Genomic DNA, 23,264 nt, shown 5'->3' with positions numbered 1-23,264 from the left:
GGCTGGGGATGTGGCTCAGTGGTGGAGTGCCCCTGAGTTCAATCCCTGGTACCCCCCCCCAAAAAAAAGAATAAAATTACCAGCCATGCCCAGTGGCACATGCCTATACTTAGTCTGAAGCAGAAGAATTACAAGTTCAAGGTCAGCTTGAGCAACTCAGCAAGACCCTGTCTCCAAATAAAAAACAGAAAGGATTGGAAATGTAGCTCAGTGTTAGAGCATCTCTGGCTTCAATCCTCAATACGGGGGTGGGGGGTGGGATTAAGTGAATTACCATATGACCCAATAATCCCACTTCTGGTTGTACACCCAAAAGAACTGAAAACAGAGACTCAAACAGATATTTGCACACCCATGCTCATAGCAGAATAATTTACAAGAGCCACAAGGTAGAGGCAACTCAGGAGTCCACCAGAAACTGAATGGATAAATAAAATGTGGTACATACATACATACAAAGGAATACTATTCAGCCATAAAAAGAAAGGTAATTCAGGGCTGGGTTAGTGGCTCAGCAGTAGAGCGCTCGCCTAGCACATGTGAGGCCCTGGGTTCTATCCTCAGCACCACATAAAAATGAATAAATAAATAAAATAAAGGTATTGTTATCCATCTACAACTAAAAAAAAATAAACAAATATTTTAAAAGAAAGGAAGGAAGGAAGGAAGGAAGGTAGGTGATTCCCTCAGGGCGCTGTGGCACACACCTGTAATCCCAGAAGCTTGGGAGGCTGAGGCAGGAGGATGGTGAATTCAAAGCTAGCCTCCGCACATTATTGAGGAGCTAAGCAACTCAGTGAGACCCTGTCTCTAAATAAAATGCAAAATAGGGTTGGGGGTCTGGGGATATAGCTCGGTTGGTAGAGTGCTTGCCTCACAAGCACAAGGCCCTGGGTTCAATCCCCATCACTACAAAAAAAAAAAGGCTGGGGTTGTGGCTCAGTGGTCGAGTGCCTCTGAGTTTAAACAAAGGGAATTCCAACACATAGAGTAAAATAAGTCAATCATAAAAAAATACTATAAATTCTACTTATGAGGCACCTAGAGTCATCAAATTCCAAGACAGAAAGTAGAATGGCTGTTGTCAGGGGGTACAGCAGGGGGAATGGCAAGCTGGATCTTCATGGGAACAGAGTCTCAGTTCTGCAAGATGAAAGGGTTCAAAAATGGTTGCACAACAATGTGAAAATACAAACAATGAATTACACCCTTAAAACAGTCAATGTTGTATAGTATGTGTTTCACCACAATTTTTTAAATAAATAAAAATGAGGAAATTTTAGAAGATACTTAGATGAGCATCCCAGTGTTTTAAGTTTCTGGTAGTTCAGATCTCTGGAAGTGAACCTACTAGAGAAAGAATACACAGAAAGTGTCAGATTCTTAAACATGTGGCCAATTAACAATACCATGGATATGATAAAGGACACCTGCCTCACACCACGCCCTCCATAATATTCACGTCCCTCCACTGTATCTATTGATATGGTTACCAGGCCCTATTGTGGGCCCTGGGAATACAGCAAGGAGCGCAGGCCCTTCCCTCATGGAGCTTAAATTCTATTGGGAGAAGCACACACTACACACACCCCAAAGAGAAGAAAGATAAGCACAAGATACAGTAAAGAGTTAAAATAAATAAGGAAGGAGGGTAAGAAAGTGTCACAGGGAAGGGACTGGAGTTTAGATGGGAAAGCAGTAGAGAGCCTCATGGAAGTGGTGTCTGAGTAAAGACCTTGAAGGAAGGGGGACAGGGACAAGGACATTCCAGGGACAGGGAACAGAGCTGCACAGGCCCCACGGCTGCAGCCTGCCTACAGTGTCTGCCATGCTCAAGAAACAGCCAGGAGGCCAGTGGGACTAAAGCAACGTGACTCAAGTGTAAAGAAGTACAAGATGCAGCCAGAGAAGGGGTCTGCATCCCATGGGGCCTTGACAATTATTTTTTCTATTGTGGCTATTTTGACAGGTAAAAAGACAATATTGTATTACTTTAATTACAGGAGGCTTTTGACAACCTGGTAAAATTAAAGTTATGTTTGAGGATTATCAACCTGGCAGAGGCAGGCCTGATGACATGTTGACAAAATAAAGGAAGCCATTTTGGAAACTGTACAATAATTAAGATTCGTTCATTCATCCACTCATTCAAAATGCATTTGTGGAGTGCTAAATTAGCAGGCACAAAGAAAAGGGGCTAAGGCCTCGGAGAGTAGCAGCAGGAATGGAAAGAAAACAAATCAGTAACAAGATTTTAGGGAGAAAAGTATATACATTCATATGAATAACAAATTGCTTAAGAGCAGAAAATATATCGAATTCAACTTTGCATCCCCACAGTTCTTTATTATGATGTTTAATAAAAACATGGATTAAACATGAATCAAAGAAAGTTTTCTCATGATGGCAAAAGGCCCAGTGGCATACACCTGTAATCCCAGCAGTTTGGGAGGCTGAGGCAGGAGGATTGCAAGTTCCAAGCCAGCTCAGCGATTTAACAAGGCCCTAAGCAACTCAGTGAGACCCTGACTCAAATAAAAAATAAAAAATAAAGGGCAAAGATTTGCTGGTAAATGGATGGAACTGGAGACTATCATGCTAAGTGAAACAAGCCAATTCCAAAAAACCAAAGGTCAAATGTTCTCTCTGATATGTGGATGCTGACACACAATAAGGGGGGAGGGGGACACAAGTTCATTGGATTACACAAAGGGGAATGAAGGGAAGAGAGGGGGAGATGAGAATAGGGAAGACAGAAGAATGAATCGGACAGAACTTTCCTATGTGCATATATGAATACATGACCAGTGAAATTCCTCATCATGTACAACTGCAAGAATGGAATCCTAATAGAGCAAGTTATATTCCATGTGTGTAAAAATGTGTCAAAATACACTCTACTGTCATATATTTTTAAAAAGAATTTTAAAAGGGTGTGGGCAGGCTGGGGATGTGACTTAGTCAGTTGTCAAGTGCTCCTGGGTTCAAACCCAGGTACCAAAAAAAAAAAAATTAGGGCAAAAGACTATGAAAGGGAGAGACAAGGGGAACACTCAATTAGGAAAGAAAAGAAAAATCAAGAAGCTTCGCAGAAAAGGGAAGGAGTCAGAGAAACCAGAGAACCATGCTGCACGAGTCAAGCTGGTGCGGCCCTCGACTGGCAACACACTCACACACCACAGTGAAGGATCCCAAAAATCCAGGAACCAAAGTACAACCAAAAGTACAGATAGCATCAGCAGCGATGGCCTGAAGCCAGATTACAAAGGACTCAAGATGAAGCCAGAGCAAGTAAAAGGACATCACTAACCAGTTCTGCAAAAATTTCGCAGTAAAAAGAGAAAAGAAAAACAGGTCATGATCTCTGAAGACAAGAACTCAACAAGAAATGCCTACGTTTGCCTCTGAACATGGGGTGAGGCTAAGCTAGCCTCAGGGGAGATTTACAAAACTCAACCAGGCTGGGGGGCCTCAAACTACCAGGTGAGTCAATGCATACAGCAATGAGCCTATCCACCAGGTATGAAAAAGCCTCTTTCCACCAGCTATGTGAAAAAATCTTCATGCCTACTCTAATATCTAGTTTGGTAAATGGTCTTATGAGCTCACAGAGAAAGTAATAACTGCTGATTTGTTGGATATTTAGCTAATATGAGATAAGCCAGCTTAAATCAATTAAGGTTCTTTTCCTGCTTGTTTGTTTAGTCTCTGTGATTCCTCCTAGAGGCTCTCCATTCATGTCCCACTAAAACACTCCTGGGAGGTCTGTGCCAACTGATGAGCTTCATTGGAGGGTAATCAGGTCAAATTTTTAGATGCTTTTTCTTTTTTAGACAAGGTCTTGCCAAGTTGCTGAAATTCCCACTAAATTGCTTAAGCTCTGACCTCAAACTTTCGATCCTCCTTTCTCAGCTCCCCAAGTCACTGGGATTATAGGCATGTACCCCCACACCCAGCATTTTTATATACTTTTAAATATCCAGGCACTGAGTAAATAGTCAATCTGTGTCATACGCATGGGACTATCTAAGAGCAGTGCTGCTTGTAAGCAAATTTGACAGCAATTTCTCTTCCTAAAATGCTGAGCTTTCTTGGTGAGTTAGCTAAATGAGTAGAGCAAACTCTGTTGTCATTATTTTATTTTAAAAGAGACTTAAGTAAAGACGCCTAAATGACTGCTAACTTCTCCTAAGACAGGGATACATTCTGAGAACCCAATGGTTAGGCGAGTTTGGAGTCTTGCAAACTCCACAGCTTGTACTTATATAAACCTAGGTGGTAATGTCTGCTGCACACCTAGGTTATATAGTATATATCTCATATACATAAATATCCTATCACTCCCAGGGCCATGATGAACAAAACAACACAAGGTTAAATCGAGTACAAGAAAAAATAATGCAATCAAGAGACAAGGCGAACATGAGATGAGGAGGCTGCTGTCGGTGTAACACAGAATACTATTTTCCAGCAAAACAATTTTGTAAGTAGAAAGAGTATATCTAAAATAATATTAAAAGTATAGATTAATAAATACATAAGCCAGTAGTGTGGTCACTGTCATCATAATCAAATACGATATACCATGCAAAATTGCACGTGCTATACTTTCACATAACTGGCAGTGCAGTACATTTGTCTGCACAGTGTCATCATAAACATGAGTCACGCATTAACGCTGACAGTACAACGTTACTAAGCAACAGGAATTTTTCAACTCCATTATATATATTTTTTTAATATTGATTTTTTAGTTTTCGGCAGACACAACATCTTTGTTTGTATGTGGTGCTGAGGACCGAACCCAGGCCGCAGGCATGCCAGGCAAGCGCGCTACCACCTGAGCCACATCCCCAGCCCCTCAACTCCATTACATTTTATGGGACCACAGACCTATATGTGATCTGCCCTTGACCAAAATCTCATTATGCAGTACAAGGACTGTAATTAAATAGAAAATTTCTGTATGCATTCAGAAAAAAAAGAAAAATCACATCTTTTATCTGATAATACATATCATTTTATAGAAGTATAATCAAACTAAACAAATGACTGATGCTTAACAGAGTCAACAGATCCTTTTATTTTAGCAAAATGCATAAGATATCCCAGAAACTACTAATTGAACTTCTAGTACAGGGGGTTCCAGAACATTTCCTTTTAGTTTTTTGTCTCCTTCCAACAATGACTAGATTTACAGTGATGATTTCTATAGACAAAAGAAGGCACCAGTTAACAGTATCCCAGTGTTGCCAAATAAACAGTATTTTAGGATTACGGTTTTATGCTGAAAGTATAAATCTAGTTGGAGCTCAACTACTTTAATCTTTTATTTAATCAAGGCTATCACATAAATATCAAAAAGTTGCATTCCAGGCACTGCACACACAAATCTAAACAAACTGGATTTTTTTTTTTTACCTAATAACATGTTTTGAAAACAACTGCAATCTGAAAGCCTTAATTTTTTATTTCGCACACAAAATTAAATTTCACTAAACCGTTGCATACATATATGTGCACATGCACACTCACATGCCATGGGCTTTCAAATACTACTCATCTTTTTTTCTTTTTCCCAAGTAGTGATTCCAATAAAGACAAGAGAAAGATGGCAGTGTACTATCATTTTATGTATAAAATAGTCCATATTTCCCACAGAGAAAAGTGAATTTCAACTAAATTCACTGAATTTCAACTAAACACCTAAACTAGTGGCTCAAGTGGCAAAATTTACACCTTAGTTTTAATGGATTTAGTTTCCCCAAATGTCACAAAATACACATAAAAAAAATCAAACTTGGAGCAACACAGAAAAACACTTCTTCCCCCAAAACCTATCATTGAGGGACAGTCATTGTTAGTTAACATTTTAGTAAATGTTCTTCTCATCATTGCAGGTACATGAATGTATACAGGAACAAGCAAATACAAATTTAAACACACAATATGATTATATCAGAATTTTAACTAATTGACTTGCTTCCAACAAAATTTCACTCCCCTCTCAACCCACACCCCTTCTCATTGTGTGCACCAGCAGCATAGCAGATGCTCATGACTGTGCGCACGCGCACGGAGCAGAGGAGAGGTTGTACTTTGTATCTGCCAGCTACCTGGAACCTCAAGGATCATACTGTTGATGGCAGTATGAAGTGCAGTGGCTGAAAGGTTTTTTTCCTCAGTTCTATAATCAGCTCCACAGAGAAGAAATTATTCCTCACAAATCTTAAACCGAGGAAGTTCACTAGTGAGTAAAGGAAGCAGCCTTGAAAGAGATGACAGAGCCTGCCGTGTGCTTCTGGCTGTTTTTCCATTTTAACATCACCTCTTAAAATCTACTCAAACATTTCCATCCCTTGCATGATTCTCAGGATTTTCTAAGCCCCAAATGCCACTCTGCAGAGGCTTCCAGCTGAGTCAGCACATTGTTTTCTGATTGCAGATGGGCAAATGGAAAAACTGAGGCTTTGCACACTCCCATAAAGATCAGACGATGCCTTCAATCTGTCTTTGCTAGCATGGGAAAACATTCGTCCTCTCAGGTTACCAGCCCCCACCCCCATAGCAGGAAAAAGGAAAAAAGAGCAGAGTTTCAATTTGTCTCTTCTGGTTACCTGGAACCCAAAAGCCTCAAGGATCATTCTGATGATGGCGGTATGAAGTGCAGAGTGACTGAAAATCAGGGCTTTTTCTAGTTTCTTCCAAGAAACCCAAAGAAAAGCCCTGATAAAATGGTCTGCAGAGGAAAAAGCATTGGCAAAAAAAAAACAGATTGGCACCGTGGCCCACATCTATAATCCCAGCCACTCAAGTGACTGAGGCAGGAAAAATCCAAGTTTGAGGCAAGATCCTGTCTCAAAATAGAATAAAAAGGGCCAGGCATGTGGCTCGGTGGTAGACCTCTTGCCTAGCATGTGTAAGGCCCTGGGTTCAATCCCCAGTACTGCTAAATAAATAAATATTAGATAGAACTTCCAAGTTTCAAAGAGCTATCTTTTTTTGTCCTGACTGACACATTTCATACAGCTATTTCTCTCTTCTTCCTATATCCAATCTGGGATAAAAAATTTACTCTTTCCTCTAAATTTCTTAAAGGATGACACTATCAGTAACCAATTATGGGGCTGGGGATGTGGCTCAAGTGGTAGCGCGTTTGCCTAGCATGAGTGAGGCACTGGGTTCGATTCTCAGCACCACGTAAAAATAAAATAAAGATATTGTGTCCACCTAAAACCAAAAAATAAATATTTAAAAAAAAACAATTATGAATGTTTCACTCTCTATATATGAAAGTAGCAAGTAAAATGCCTCAATTTTTAATGAAAAAATAAAATCCAGTATAATCAAGTGAAATAGATAAATGTGAGATAATCCCAACAACCTCATGTGTTTTTTAACCTTATAGTTCCCTTTATTCTTTTCCTTTGATATTATAGTTGCTAAATATATTATATCTATACACATCAAAACATTACAAACAATGCTCTAATTTTTGGCTTTCAAGAGTCATATTTTTTAAAAAAAATTTTTAGATGTTGATGGACCTTTATTTTATTCATTTACTTATACGCAGTACTGGGAATCGAAGCCAGTGCTTCACACATGCTAGGCAAGTGCTCTACCACTGAGCCACAACAACAGCCCCTCCCCCCCATCACATATATTTTAAATAATTTAAGGGGAAAAAACACTTTATTCAGATATTTATTGTTCTTTTCTTCTTTATATATACCTAAAGTTTCATGTTTCCCTCTGAGTTAATTTCTTCTTAACCTGAAGAACTTTACTTCACATTACAGCAAATCTGTTGGTGATGAAATCACTTGTATTTCTTTCATTTGAGAGTGCCTTTAATTTGCCTGAATATCTTAAGGATATTTTCTCTGGATATAGAATTCTAAGTTGCCAATATTTCCCGTCCAGCACTTTAGTTTACTTTATTGTTTTCTTCCAGTACTTTTTTTAAAAAATATTCATTTCTTAGGTGTAGATGGACTCAACACAATGCCTTTATTTTTATGTGGTGCTGAGGATCAAACCTGGGTCCTGCCGGTGCTAGGCAAGCACTCTACCGCTGAGCCACAATCCCAGCCCCTTCTTCCAGTACTTTAAAGATGTCATATCACTATCTCCTGGACTCCATGGTTTCTTATGAGAAACCAGTGGTCATAGTTTCCCTTACATTTAATTTACCATTTTTTCTTCTTGCTGCTTTTAAGGTGCTTTTTTGACCTTTGGTTTCCGAGAGCTTGATTATGATGTGTTTACATGTTTTCTTTGAGTTTAACCTATGTAGGGTACATTGAACTTCTTGAATCTGTAAATATATGTCTGTTAGCAAATTTAAAACACTTTCTGCCATTGTTTTTCAAATATGTTTTCTGAGTCTCCTTTCTTTCTGGAATTTCAATGACATTAGTGTTAGATCAATAGGACTCTAGGCTCATGTGTTGTTGTTGTTGTTGTTCTTGTTTGGGGTACCAGTGATTGAACCCAGGGGCTCTGAACCACTGAGCCACATCCCCAGACCTTTTTTGTATTTTATTTAGAGGCAGGGTCTCACTGAGTTGCTTAGGGCCTCACTAATCTGCTGAGACTGGCTTTGAAGTTTTAATCTTCCTGCCTCAGCCTCCTCGAGTTGCTGGGATTACAGGCATGCACCACCACACCTGGCTCATGTGTTTTAAAAAAGCTTTTTCTATTTTAAGAATAATTTGTTACCTAATAAACAATTTCAACAGGTTACAGATTATAAAATAAAAACACAAGAATTTCTTGTTTCTATAGACTAGCAATGAACAATCTGAACATGAAATTAATAAAATAATACCATTTACAATAACATCAAAACTAAATATAACACTTCGGAATTAATTTAACAAAAGGATCACAAATATACTAAAAACTATAGACACTTTGAGGAAATTACAGAAGATTAAAGAAAAGAGAGCACGTTCCTTGTTCATGAGTAAAGCTTAATATTATTATTATTGCAATACTCCCCAAATCGATCTACAAATTCAATGCAATCCCTATCAAAATTCCAGCTTCCTTTTTTTGGCCGGAGGTACCAGGGATTGAACCCCCAAGGGCACTTAACTACTGAGCCACATCCCCAGCCCTTTTTTTTTTTTTTTTATTTTGAGATAGGGTCTCACTAGGTTGCTTACAGTCTCACTAAGTTGCTGAGGCTGACTTGAACCTGTCTTGATCCTCCTGCCTCAGCTTCCCAAGCTGCTGGGACTACAGACTTGCATGACCATGCCCAGCTCTTTTTTTTTTTTCTTAAAGAAATGGACAAGATGATCCATGAAAGTTCATATTTAATTTCAAGATATCCTGACAGCTAAAACAATTTTAAAAAGAAAAAAGTTTGAAGACTGACACTTCCAAATTTCAAAACTGATTACAAAACTACAAAAAACAAAAAATGCAGTAATAGCATAAGAATACCAGTGTAAGAATTTAAAAAGCTAAGAAATAAACCCTCAAATATATGGCCAACTGGTTTTTTGTTTGTTTGTTTTAAGTTTTCAATGGACTTATTTTATTTATTCATATGTGGTGCTGAGAATCAGACCCAGTGCCTCACACATGCTAGGCAAGCGCTCCACCACTGAGCCACAACCCCAGCCGCTAACTGGTTTTTAACAAGGATGTCAAGGCAATGCATCGGAGAATAACGGTCTTTTCAACAAATGGTACTGGGACAACGGAATATCCACATGCAAAATAACAAAGCTGGACCGCTGTCTCATGCTATCTAAAAAAATCAACTCAAAATAGAGTAAAGACCTAAATATAAGAGTTAAAACTCTTGAAGGAACTCATAGGCATAAATCTTTGTGATTTTGGATTAGGTGATTGTGTTTTAGAAGTGACACTGAAAGCCTAAACAACAAAAGAAAAATAGACAAATTGGACTTCCATCAAAATTTAAAAAAAAAATTCTGCCCCAAAGTCCACTACTAAGAAAATAAAAAGACAACTCACAGAATGGGAAAAATATTTGCAAACCATATATCTGATAACTGACTAGTATCCAGAATATTAAAAGAACTCTTACAATTCATCAGTAAAAGACAACCCAATTTAAAAATGGGCAAAAAAACTACACAAACATTTCTCCAAAGAAAATACAGAAATAGCCAGTAACCATTACAAGAGATTCTAACATCATTTACCATTAGGGAAATGCAAATCAAAACTATAAGGAAATACCATTTCACACCCACTAGCATGGGTGGAATTAAGACAGATAATTAACAGCAAGTGTTGGTGAGGATATAGAGAAACTGGAAACCTCACACATTGTTGGTGGGAATGTAAAATGGTGCAGTCACTTTGGAATGATCCAGCAATTCTACTCCTGCATACATACTCAAGAGAATTAAAAATGTATGTCCACACCAAAACTTGTGCACCAATGTTCCTAGTAGCATTATCCATACACAAAAGTGGAAATAGCCCAAATGTCGATCAACTAATTAATGAACAAACAAAATATGGTATATCTAAAAAATAGAATATTTGGCAATATAAAGGAATGAGATATTGATTCATGTTACAATATGGGCAAACCTTGAAAACATCCTGATAAGTGAAAAAAGCCTCAAAAGACGCATTTCGTTCATGTGAAATGTCCAGAATAGGCTGATCCACACAGACAGAAAGGAGATTAGTGGTTGCCAGGGACTTTAGGGAGTGGGGAATGAGGAGTGACCGCTTCCAGGTACAGGGTCCCTTTGAGGATGATGAGAAATGCTCTGCGAGTAGACAGTGGTGATAGTGGCACAACCGTGTAAATATACTGAAAGCCATGAAATATATAATTTAAAGGATAAATTTTATGATGTGTATTATAACTCAATTTTCTAAATTTTAAAAAGAATCATTTGTTTCAGCAATAAAATTTCCTAAAGAGAAATGGAACAATATATGTTCCTTAACACGAGCAAAGGTTGGTTTTTCCAAAGTCAGGACACATCTTAGCAGACTTGCATTTTTGCTAGGTATATCTTTGTATATTGTAAATAAGCAAATTTTTGCAAAGACTGGCCACGATCATCCCATCCTCACCCATCAACTATGCTCACTTTTTTCACATTCCCTTCCAGTCTGTGCACATGTATATTTTTACGTGTCTATAATCCTTGCAAATAACCAGTGCAAGTTTTCCCATATTGCTACATGGTCTTCAAAATTATCATTAAATAATTAGTTGATCTCTATACTTTTCTTAACTATTTTGCCTCCATGGCCTGTCTTGAGCAAGGAATATAAAAAGCCAACATAGCTCTTCTTTTTTTTTTAATATTTATTTTTTAGTTTTCGGCGGACACAACATCTTTGTATGTGGTGCTGAGGATTGGACCTGGGCCGCGCGCATGCCGTGTGAGCGCACTACCGCTTGAGCCACATCCCCAGCCCCTCTTCTTTTCTCTTAAATCACTAAATTAAGATTTCCAGGGGAAAAAAATTATATTTTATGACATCTAGTTACTTTCCAAAAGTATTACAGATTTACACTAGTGTTATAAGCAACACAAAGTTGCCATATTAGAGATTACCAATTTTTGCACTTCTCTTCTTTTGGTCTTAAAACTTCAGTTATTCAAGGGCTTTCAAAATCCATGAGTATGAGGCTGGGGATGTGGCTCAAGCGGTAGCGCGCTCGCCTGGCATATGTGCGGCGTGGGTTCAATTCTCAGCATCACATACAAACAAAGATGTTGTGTCCGCCAAAAACTGAAAAATAAATATTAAAATTCTCTCTCTCTCTCTCTCTCTCTCTCTCTCTCACACACACACACACACACACACACACACACACACCTCTCTCTTAAAAAAAAAAATCCATGAGTACTTCCCTTATGCCCTTTAACTTTTGTTCTCTTTTTTAGTCACCTAGCTAAAAAGAATGAAGAATTATTTAAAATTCAGTAAAATTACTCTAAGAAAAGCAGAATATATATTGACCTATTTTCCTTAAATGTATATATGCACGGAGCCTTCTTGTCAAGTAACACTACTGAAAAAATAAGAGGTAGAATTCAATCACAATAAAAAAAGAAAAAAAATATTATAACAATGTGCCACTTTGGGGGCTGTGGGTGTGGCTCAGTGCTAGAGCACTTGCTGAGCAGGAGCAAGGACCTGGATTGGGGCCCCAGCACTGGGGGCACTTTTAAGATTTCAACATCAATAACAGTGGTGAACATATGCACCCAAGGTGTCTCCCTTGACTCTCAATCTCTGGTCTAGAGAAAGACCAGTAACAACTGCTATGGTGGGAACATGTCCCTCGAAAATTCATTTTGAAATGTGATCCCCACTGCTGGGTATTAAGTTTGAGGCCTTCGGGGGAAGTGACTGAGTTATGAGGGTACCCCCATCAACAGATTCGTGCCTTACAACAGGGCTGAGGGAAGCAGTCTAAGGCCCTTTTTTGGCCCTACTCTTTTGCCAAGTGAACACGAGGAAAAAAACCATTGTCAGACACTAAACGCTGATACCTCTATCTAGGACTTCCCAGCCTCCAGAACTACAAGAAAAAACTTCTATTATTTATAAATTACCCACTTTATGGCATTTTGTTATAGCAACATAAACAGATTAAGACAATAACCACAGATCTACAGAAAGAATTGTTACAAAAATAAAAATAATGGCCAATGAGGCTCTATATAGCAGGTACTATTAGAAACATTCATTTCCACATTCATTCTTACTACCTACTGTTAACAGTTAGAAAATATCCTCATTTTACTATGAAAGAAACCCAAAGCAGATCTAGGAAGAGCATGTAAGCTGGCAGTACACTCCCCACAGCTGTAAACTCAAAAAGAAACATTCCCAAAACCCTGTCTCAAAATAAAAATTGGTAAAAAGGCTAGGGATATAATGCAGTGGTAGAGCGCCCCTGGGTTAAATCCCCAGCACCACAAAAAAAGAAGAAGAAGAAGAGGAGGGGAGGAGGAGGACGAAGAGAAAAAGAGAGAGAGGGAGGGAAGGAGACATCCCCACCTAGGTCTGATAGCAAGAAGGGCTAGTATGAAGACAAGGCAATGTCACCGTCATTACAGCCACATTGATGACCAATGGCAGCACTAAAGTAAAATAAGGGAAGGATTTAGCACCCCACTGGCCATCAACACCTCCTCAAGCCTAATGAATACATGGGCTACAAATGCTACTTGCTGTTAGTCCCCTAACTCCCCCTTCCAAAGCCAGCCACCACTATTTAGCTCCACACAGATATTCTAGAATTGCCAATGTGTGTGACACCAAAGCAAAGAACTTCCTGCTGCCTCTCCTTTTCAGTGCTGGTAGGATTGGGGGTTTCTTGTTTGTGTGTTCAAAGAAAAAGATGATTAAATGGCAATACTAAAATAAATTGTATTCAGTCCTAGCAATCCATTTTCATGTATTTAAGTTTAATAAATACTCTTTATATAACAAGCCTATTTTACTGGAATTGAAGTTACTACCAATGATACACACACACACACACACACACACACACACACACATTTGGAGGAAAAGGCCCCTTTGATACAACTTTACATACAACTCTAATAAACACCTAATCAGAATCCAGAGGTTTGTTCTTAAAAGTTTAAGTATATCCCACATCGATGTTCATAGCAGCACAATTCACAATAGCTAGACTGTGGAACCAACCCAGATGCCCTTCAATAGATGAATGGATAAAAAAAAAAATGTGGCATTTATACACCATGGAATATTACGCAGCACTAAAAAATGACAAAATCATGGAATTTGCAGGGAAATGGATGGCACTAGAGCAGATTATGCTTAGTGAAGCTAGCCAATCCCTAAAAAACAAATACCAAATGTCTTCTTTGATATAATGAGAGCAACTATGAACAGAGTAGGGAGGAAGAGTAGGAAGAAAAGATTAACTTTAAACAGAGAAATGAGATGGGAGGGAAAGGGAGAGAAAAGGGAAATTGCATGGAAATGAAGGGAGACCCTCATTGCTATACAAAATTACATATAAGAGGTTGTGAGGGGAATGGGAAAATAAACAAGGAGAGACATGAATTACAGTAGATGGGGTAGAGAGAGAAGATGTGAGGGAAGGGGAGGGGGGATAGTAGGGGATAGGAAAGGTAGCAGAATACAACAATTACTAATAGGGCATTATGTAAAATTGTGGATGTGTAACCGACGTGATTCTGCAATCTGCATTTGGGGTAAAATTGGGAGTTCATAACCCACTGCAATCTAATGTATGAAATATGATATGTCAAGAGCTTTGTAATGTTGTGAACAACCAATAAAAAAAAGCTTAAGTATATCAAGAGCAAATAAAATCATAAAATATGGTGGCTCAGTGTATTATGTGGGTTTTCCTGGTTAATGATATTTTTTATTGTGTTTAGATTTGCTAAACTTTAAAATTAACTGGCACCATACAAGAGTGTGGAATGTTTCAGAATTTAAATAATTCTAAGGCCCTGTGGGAAGAGGGGCAGGTGGTATGTAATCCCCATAAAACCGGAGAGCAAAAGCGGACTGAGGTCCTTTTCCTGCTTTGTCCACATTGTATGAAGGCGAGCGGCTGTTCGACTCTGATCTCTCCTGACCTACAGGTCTGTGTTCAGATTTCAGAAACTCTATTTATTTATACATTAACCTCTAAAAATCAAGCATGAGTCCCTTTCAGAATTTAGCTCATAGTATAAAAAGCTGGGGAGAACAGATGCTTTAATGGCTCACAGGCTTCAAATGCACTGGTAAGCAGGGGTCAGGCCAGGCAAGCCCTCTCTACTACTGAGCTACACTCCAGCCCTGATGAGCATCTCAATGGAAACTTTACAGACCTGACCTGTGAACAGAAATGAAAAGAGTCAAGGAAGCTTCATCCATAGTCCCAAATCCAGTCTTCAGTAATCTTAAAGAGGAAACAACTAAGGAGAAAATACATCAGTAAATCAAAAAGAATGTCTTGAAAAATATGCTCAACCAAAAGAAATCCCTTCTATCTAACCACCTGAGACTTTGAACTATCTAGATAGCAACACCCACTTCCTAAAATATATTTTCCTACTCTGACCAGAGCAAAACTAAAAACTTGATTACTAAGCTAAAATAAAATGAGCTCACACAATCAGACATATATTCTATGTAACAAAATGCCTATCAAAGAATGCTTGAATCCAAGATACATAAAATACTGACATCAAAATCACAAGACAAAAGAACCAATGACAAACCTGATAATTTGTTCTTGTTTTTCAATGATGCAGCTAACCTTTAACTATGAATAACTTGGAACCAGAAAGCTGACCTACTGGGGTGGAAAGAACTCCAATCTAGAAATCAAGAACATGGATTCTGTCCAGCTGATGCTACTAGGTAAGTAGGTGGCCCCAAGCAAGTCTCGCCTTACCTTCTGTCCCTCTCAGGGTTTACGTTTCTTGTTCAAGAGGTTGAAAGGACCCGCAGTTCCCACTCTCGCCTAGCCATTAGAACAATCTCAGAGTAACTTAACCAATTCCACGTCCTCTTCCAGTTCAGGAGTCTCTGAGTGAAGCTGAGGACCTTACTCTTAATAAGTAACCCAAGAAAATCTTATCATCTGGTTAAAAAAAAAAAAAATTGGCAAACACTGAACTGGAAGATCCTCAAGCAGCCTGTCTTCCAGCTCTGATCCTTTACTATTTGGATATTTCAAAACAATCTTCTAAAACCACAAATAAATTATACGAGTTTAATGTATGTAACTGCATGCCAAAAAACAAACAAAAAATCATAAAAATAAACAGATCCACTTCCCATGACACCACTCATACCTTTAAACATAAAAACATCCTCCTAGATCTAGGTAAATGGGACAGTTAATTTGGTAAGGGGAAAATTTTTTTTTTCATATTACACTCTCAGCATATAGAGACATTTTGGGAGTTACAGAGAGAATTGTATGACTGATGTTGTAAGTAGAAACTGTACATTGCATTCTTGCTTTGAAGAACATTATCTGGTGATCCCACCTGTTCCTAGCTAAGAAATAGCCAGAAAGAGCCTGGCTAAGTCCCTAGCAGCTGTAAACAGCATGCCCTGCAATACTGGAATGCAATTGTTACAAAGCTAAAAGAAAAACAATGAAACAATAACTGGTTACTAATTCTTCAAAGTCACCTCAGTGTAGACAACTTAGTGGTTCAAGAGTCTACAGTCCTTTGTTAGAAAAAATCATATCAGGTAAACGGCCTCCAGCGCACTTTCTACACATTAAAAAAAAAGCAGTTTTTAATTGAGTTTTTCTTTCCCCTGTACTATTTTGCTTTACACAGTTTTTGTAAAATCTCATAATCCTCCAGTGGGATTTGCTGAGTTTATTTTCTTATTTAGATTTGTAAGTAACTACAAAACTAACAAAAGAAAAAGAGAAAGATTGATTGCAAGGAGCTTAGTGAGGCAGAGTAATGAAGGATGCTCATTAGCAACCAATTATTACACTGTAGCTACAAAAAATGTCAATAAAATCAAGATTAAACCAGAAAACTGAGTTTGACAAATTACTCTGTGACCCTTGCAACAGAAACAGATAAGAAACCCAGAGAAACATTGTTACATAATTTAGCTATTGGAAAAACAGTTGTAGAGTCGCCTACTAAAGTATCACACTGGTGCAGTACAATGTTACTGTAAATTTTTCAAAATGAATCTTGGTGCTTGATTTGCAAATATTATGAGTAGAATTCTTTGGATTTAAGGTCACACAGGCCAAAAAATTGATTTGCTTCAAGGACAAAAATGGGGACAACAACTGTTATGTGCAACATCACAGAAGCATTGGATTTAAAAGTCATATGTGTGTTCAAATACATTTATGTGTCTATTGCCCAACGAGGTTCTATGGCAATGTTGGCAAAAGACCAAACCTCACACTCAGTAAAATAAAAATGTAAAATCAGAATCAAGAAGACTAGTATAATAGAATGTTTAAGAAAGCCGGACATACAGTTTGGTGTCAGTGCTTGCCTAACATGTGTGAGGTCCTGAGTTCAAACCCCAGCAGGGCAAAGAGATCAAGTTCTGGTGTCACACAGACATGAGTTAAAACCCCCAATCAACTAATTACTATATGACCTTTAACAAATCATTCAATCTAAATCTCAATTTCCTTATTTGTAAAATGGGGATAATGTATCATTTGGCCAGGTACATAATCATCATCATCTTCAAGATCAAACAATAAAATTAGCATAATTACTATCTTACTATCAAGTAAAACTAGGAGTTTCCTAGAAGCCAGGTTTAAAAAAAAAAAAAGTTTTAGTTATTAGAAGGACTCACATATACTTACGTAAAGATAAGTTTTTCTTTTCATTTTACAGAACCTTCTATTTTCCCCTTCTTAGCAAAGAATAACTCAAACTTAATTCTAAACAACTTTGTAAAAGAAAGGCTTCTTAATTAGGATGGCAGTTTTCAATGAGATCTGGATTGGTGATCTACCCAATTCAGGGTCATGCTTTGGTATTCTCAGAGGTATTTATTTAGTTGTGTTTTTTAGAGATGTTAGGAGAAAAGAGAAGAAGGGAAAGTATTTAAAAACCATCACACACACTGTTAACACATACATAGAAGGTTGACAGTTAAAATTACGTCATGCTTGAGATTGGACAATGAAGAACAAAGTCAGATGAAATGTTTTAACTCACATTAAAAAGAACTCATGTAACTGATAGTAAGGTTAAAGTGATCAAATTCATCAAAAAAAAAAAAAATCCAAGAAAGAGAAAGTAAGAAATAAATTATTCCTATAGTTTAGATAACACTCATTCCATCCTTTTAAGATCATGGCTTAAATTTGTAATGAATTGTCTTTGTCTGCTCTTCCAAATATGCTGCTGGCTTGAATGTAGCTTTAACTTGCATTATCTTCTTAGCCACACACTGTACATCATTTTGAATATGACCAAAAATAAAATCCTATGCATTATCATTTTTCTAGAATTCATGGAAAAATATTAGTAACCCAATCATATAAAAAGATGTTTTAAAACATACTATAGGAAGTTATTTTGGAGGAAAAAAAAATCCTTCATAAAAATAAATTGGTCAGGAAATATGTTCAAAGACAACCAAAAATAAATTTCAAAATCATGCAAATGTTAAAATTTTGAGTAAGATTCATAAGCTTTGAGGTCAATAATTAAATTCTTCAAGAAAAAAAGATACAAAAGTTAAGAAAAATCTCCAGCAGGAGTACAAACTAGTATTATCAATCCATAATTTGATGTGCAAAATTTCTGAATAAAAAAAGTTATCAGTGTCAATATTGGGAAATTTAATCAATGAATTTCAGAGGCATTTTCAGTATTTCAAGACATCTTTCTTGTTACAGATTATACTGCAGAATAAAGGAAGACACTGGTTAGATGCTCTAATTAACAACTTAGCAGAGAAAGAACAATGACACTCTCAAAAGAAGCTCTGTCACTAGAGATATTGGACATTTTCTTTTTACTACTTAAGCATCCAGAAGAATCTGAGTCTGCTTTTAAATGCAAATTACCAAGCTCTAAAGCACATTCTGCTCTATTTTTTTTTTTTTAATATGAAAATCACCGCACTGTGGTCCTGTTTTAGAGAAGACACCATTACTCCAAGAAAAGAAACTCTGTATGTTCACACACTCTCTACAAATAACATTCAGAGAATGTGCTGCAGATACACATCTAGTGAGCTGTCACCAGGTACACAAGGCCTTTTTCAGGGGAGAGACCATTATTAGTAATCAAAATTCTATTTGAAAAAGGAAAGCTTAGTTTTGAGGACCTATCAGGTCATGAAAGGTTACAGGTACTTCAAAACATTCACATGAACTAGCATTACAGCAATTACAAAACTCAGCATCTCTTGATTTTCAAGTAACATTATTTACTGGAATTTCAATAATGATAGTATGAGTTGCTATTTACCTATTCACAACATGATAAAACAATATCACAATTCAAGAAATGATGTACTATATATACACAATGAGACTGCACCTTTCTCTTCCCTGTTAAACACCCTGAAACAGGGAGAGTTGGTCATATACTTCAGTTTAATGTATTAGTGATTGAAGTTTAAAAAAAAAAAAAAGAACACTTTTTAAACTGGACAGAGGCAAGAAATCAACCATAATTAATAAAGGAATTCATCCACTATCAAAGGTTCAAGCTTTCTGCCAAAACCACACCTGCTTTAGGAAATTTCATTTGTTGTCAGGTAAATGGAAACAAATAATGAAAACAGCTAAAGCGATACACCTCATAAAAGGTTAACTTACCTCCAGTCTTTCCAAGTTATATATTAATAACTTTGGCTTTTTTCAAAACCATCTTTTCTAAAGCTAAAGCAAGTCACACCCAAAGTGAGTGTGATGCTAGCATTTTTTGATGCTAGTTGGTTTACCCCATTCTCCACCTTCCAAGCAGACCTCAGTTTTCCCCACAGGTAGCCAAAGACCAAGACCAGAAACTATAAAATGTTCACTTCCAATCTTTGAAACATCAATGTGGATGTTTAAGGAGAAAAAGGATAGCACTGGGTTTAGAAAAGCTTTCCAAATGCTTGCCATCTGTAGTTTCAACCAAAGGGCATGGCATCACCCCCTACTTTCACTTACCCACTCAGAATCCAGGCAAAGAATGCAGCAGCCCCTTAAAGACAAGAGACTGGGGCGACAGGGACCGGAGTGGGGGGGGGGGTGCGGGGAGCGAGGGGGGCGGCGGGAGAAGGGGTATCATGCACAGAAATTAGAAACCTACATTTTGATAATGGGAGAAACAGTAAGTAATGGCAGTCTTGTGCTTTTTAAAGAACCTACAAGCGCTTACTAGTTCAATCCGTCCCCAAATCCATGCCACCCTTTCAACTTTGCAATTAGGAGAGAGCAGGAGAAATTCCGGTCAACTCGCCTTGGGGGGTTGGTCTGAGGCTATAGGACTGAAGTAGGGAGGAGGATGGAGAAAGAAAGAGCAAGCCAATGAAAGATACCAAAATTTCCCACCTTTCTTAAATTCTTCCAGCATAGCGTCCAACTTGGTGTCATTGAAAACAAAGTGCAAGGGGTGGTTATAAAATTTGGTGATGGTTTTCAATGGAGTACAGTCATCTGGATCCACGAAGGCCAAATCTTTGACAAAGAGCAGGTCCACGATATTGGAGCGCTCTCCTTCAAATACTGGAATTCGAGTGTAGCCGCTCTCCATGATTTCCGACATGGTGTTGAAGTCCAGGATGGCCTCTCCGGTGATCATGAAGCAGTCCCGAAGGGGAGTCATCACATCCTCTACTGTCTTGGTGCGGAGCTCAAGCGCTCCTTGGATAATGTTCAGCTCCTCCTTGACCAGATCGTTGTAGGGGTCAGTGACCCGGAGCATTTCCAGCAGTTTTTCCCGGTTATAGACGGTACCTATCTCCTGTCCCAGGACGCAGTCCAGCAGCTTGCTGACCGGGTAAGAGGCGGGAAAGGTCATCATCATGAAAAACTTAGTGAGGAAGATGGTGTTGGCTCCTACTGCCAGGCCATGCCGGGAACAGATGGCTTGGGGCACGATCTCCCCGAAGATGACGATGCCGATGGTGGAGACCACCACCGCCACGAGGCCTGAGCCGGCGATGTCGTCGAGTAGGATAGTGAGCGTGGTGTTGACCAGCACGTTGCCCAGCAGCAGTGAGCACAGCAGGTAGTTGCCCTGCCTGCGCACAGGCTCGATGCGTTTGGCGTAATTCTTCTCCTTCTCGGTGCCGCAGTTCTGCACGATGCGCAGCTCCATCGGGTCCAGGGCCATGAGACCCAGATTGAGGCCACTGAACATGCCCGACAGGCACAGCAGCAGCGAAATGAAGATCACCTGCAGCCAAAAGGGCAGCAGGAACTTCTTCTCCTCGCCCACGATCATCTTGGTGTCCTCGCCGTCGTGGTAAATCCAGGTGGTCTCGGCCCACGGAGGTGGGGGGAGCCCAGCAACCCCTGCGCCACCCTTTCCCCCGACGGTGCCACCCGTGGACCCCGGGCCGCCGGCACCCAGGGCTGGCGTGGAAAGCGATGTGCACAGGTAATAGGACTTGCTCTTCTCCATCTTGCGCAGCGGTTTGATCTCGATCTCGATGATGCCCGATGTACGGCGGTTCAGAATGATGTGGGGCAAGATGATGATGTCTGAGGTGCGGATGCCGCAGCGCTGGGGGCCGCTGTCCGGCTCTGGCGGCACGGGGCCCCCCAGCCCGCGCTCGCCAGGGCTGTGGCGGCGCCGCTCGTGCTCGGTGAAGGCGATGCGGGACCACGTCTCGTTGTTGATGTTCTGCCCGTACACCCGCAGCTTGACCCGGGTCCGCTCGCTCACCCGCAGCGCCCCCCCTTCCATGAACGACACGTCGTTCGTGTCCTCCAGCCGCAGTCCGATGATCACAGTCTCCTCGTTCTCGCCGGCCGCTGCGCAGCCGCCCGCGCCGCAGCAGCAGCTCAGCAATAGCAGCGACAACAGCCGGCCCGCCGCCGCCTGCAGGACCCCCCGGCCGCGGGCGCTGAGGCTGCGGCGCGCCGCCATCTTCCAAGTGGGCAGTGCGGCGACTGCCTGCCCGCCCGCCATCTTTACTTCGGGTTCACAAGCGCCACAGCCAATCATAGGGTGGCTGCTTTAGCTGCGGCTTCATTCTTCCCACCCGGCGGCGCGAGCGCAAGCACCGACCCCTGGGCAAGACTGCAATGGAGCGTCCGCACCCAGTGCTCAGCAGTCTCCCTCCCTGACTGACACTGACTCGGCCTCGACCAGCTAAGGAACCCCGAGGCTCGCGGGAGGAGGGAGGGGGAGAAAGGGGAGCGCCAGTCGCTCCCGCGAGAGGCAGGCCAACCAGCCAATCATAAGCGGGTGCCCGCCTCCCCAGCCAGGGGGCTGGAATGGGGGCGTGGTCGTGCGCGGTGCCGCGGACCAATGGCAAGGTAAATGGGCGGGGCGATGAGAGCCACTGTCCTCCTCAGCACGCCAAGTTTCCAACTGAAAGGCGCGTGACTCTTGTGTATGTGCGAGGGGAGGAGGCGTGGCCAGCCGGTACCCAAGAACCAGTCAAAGATGAAAGCTGTAGGGAAGGGGGCGGGGCCTTCAGCCCGGCTGCCAATGGAAAGGAGCAGTCCGAGGGTGCGGCAATCCCTGAGGGGGCTCGGTAGTAGATCCCAGCTCCTATCTTGGCGCGGTTGGAATACTGTCCTGTGGAGCCAGGCCGCCGATTTTCGCTGCACCGCCTTTCGGGCCCCCACCAGTGCTCAAAACCGGTGCAGAAAGGTCTCCCGCCCTGGGAACACGAGAAGCCGAACAGAGACGACTTAGGCTGCACATAGCCTGAAGTCAGGGCACTGGCCATACCCCTGCCTCACTACTCATTCACGCCACTCAGTGGGAATAAGCGGCGGCAGAGTGGTCCCAGCACTGATGCGGACCCGCTATCTCGGTGCCTCTAGTTTTCGCTGCGGGCCGGACGCCCTCTGCGGCTTACGGGCACCTGGCGCCACCTGCCGGTCTCAGGGTGCCTTGCAACACTTCCCAGGCTCGCGGCATTCAAAGCCAAAAGATGTTCAAGAGTTAAGGGTGGGGAAGTTACAGGGGCAGTCATAGTCAAAGGAGTCCCCAGGTGGCCTGGAAAATTACTGTATAGAGTCCCTGGACTCCATCCCATAACATACAAAATGTGAACGGCCTAGAATCTGTACTTCTAAAAGGCACCACCACAAGTTTGGAGAATAGGAAGGAGCGAACATAAAAGCAGAGTTTTAAGTTCATTCTTTTTGTTTCCATACTTCCCCCCCACCCCCCACCCCCGATACTGGATTTTGAACCCAGGATCCTTGTGCTTTCTAAGCAAACACTATAACACTGAGCTACATCCCCAGGCCCAAGAACTTATTCTTGTTTTTTTTTTTTTTTTAGTTGTCGATGGATTTTTTTTTTTTATATAAGTGGTGCTGAGGATCATCGCTGTACCACTGAGTTACAACCCCAACCCCCAAGAACTTACTCTTAATTACACGGACCAAACCCTGCTTAGTTCATAGGTCACTCAGGAAAAATAGTCTGGAGACTTCCTCAGGACTCCCAGGTCATTGCACTTGGTGGTGGCAGAGTAGCACTTAACTGGTTTAAACATTGGAAAAATAATGGCTTCCCACCTTTTTTTTTAATTCCATAATAAGCACATTGTCCTCTCTTTTTGTAAACACATCAAATGTTTCTGATTAA

General features: G+C 40.5%; 1 protein-coding gene across 4 annotated transcripts in view; it reads right to left on the bottom strand.

The window, feature by feature from the left end:
* The window catches only part of CNNM2 (cyclin and CBS domain divalent metal cation transport mediator 2), a 141,611-nt gene extending 118,802 nt beyond the window's left edge, over positions 1 to 22,809 (bottom strand). For 2 of the 4 annotated variants that reach the window (XM_081267393.1, XM_081267394.1), the window contains exon 1: positions 20,039 to 22,809. In XM_081267393.1, the coding sequence (XP_081123519.1) occupies positions 20,039 to 21,659 (1,621 nt within the window). In that variant the 5' untranslated portion in view covers positions 21,660 to 22,809. The remainder of the gene's footprint in view (positions 1 to 20,038) is intronic. The other 2 variants (XR_014018922.1, XM_081267395.1) reach the window with 2 other exon arrangements.
* Between the last annotated feature and the right edge of the window lie 455 nt (positions 22,810 to 23,264).

Source organism: Spermophilus citellus (genome assembly GCF_964194105.1).
Source record: "Spermophilus citellus genome assembly, chromosome: 15".
Taxonomy (NCBI): Eukaryota; Metazoa; Chordata; class Mammalia; order Rodentia; family Sciuridae; genus Spermophilus; species Spermophilus citellus.
The sequence above is the reverse complement of the archived record's forward strand: the minus strand, read 5'-3'. Positions and strand labels throughout refer to the sequence as shown.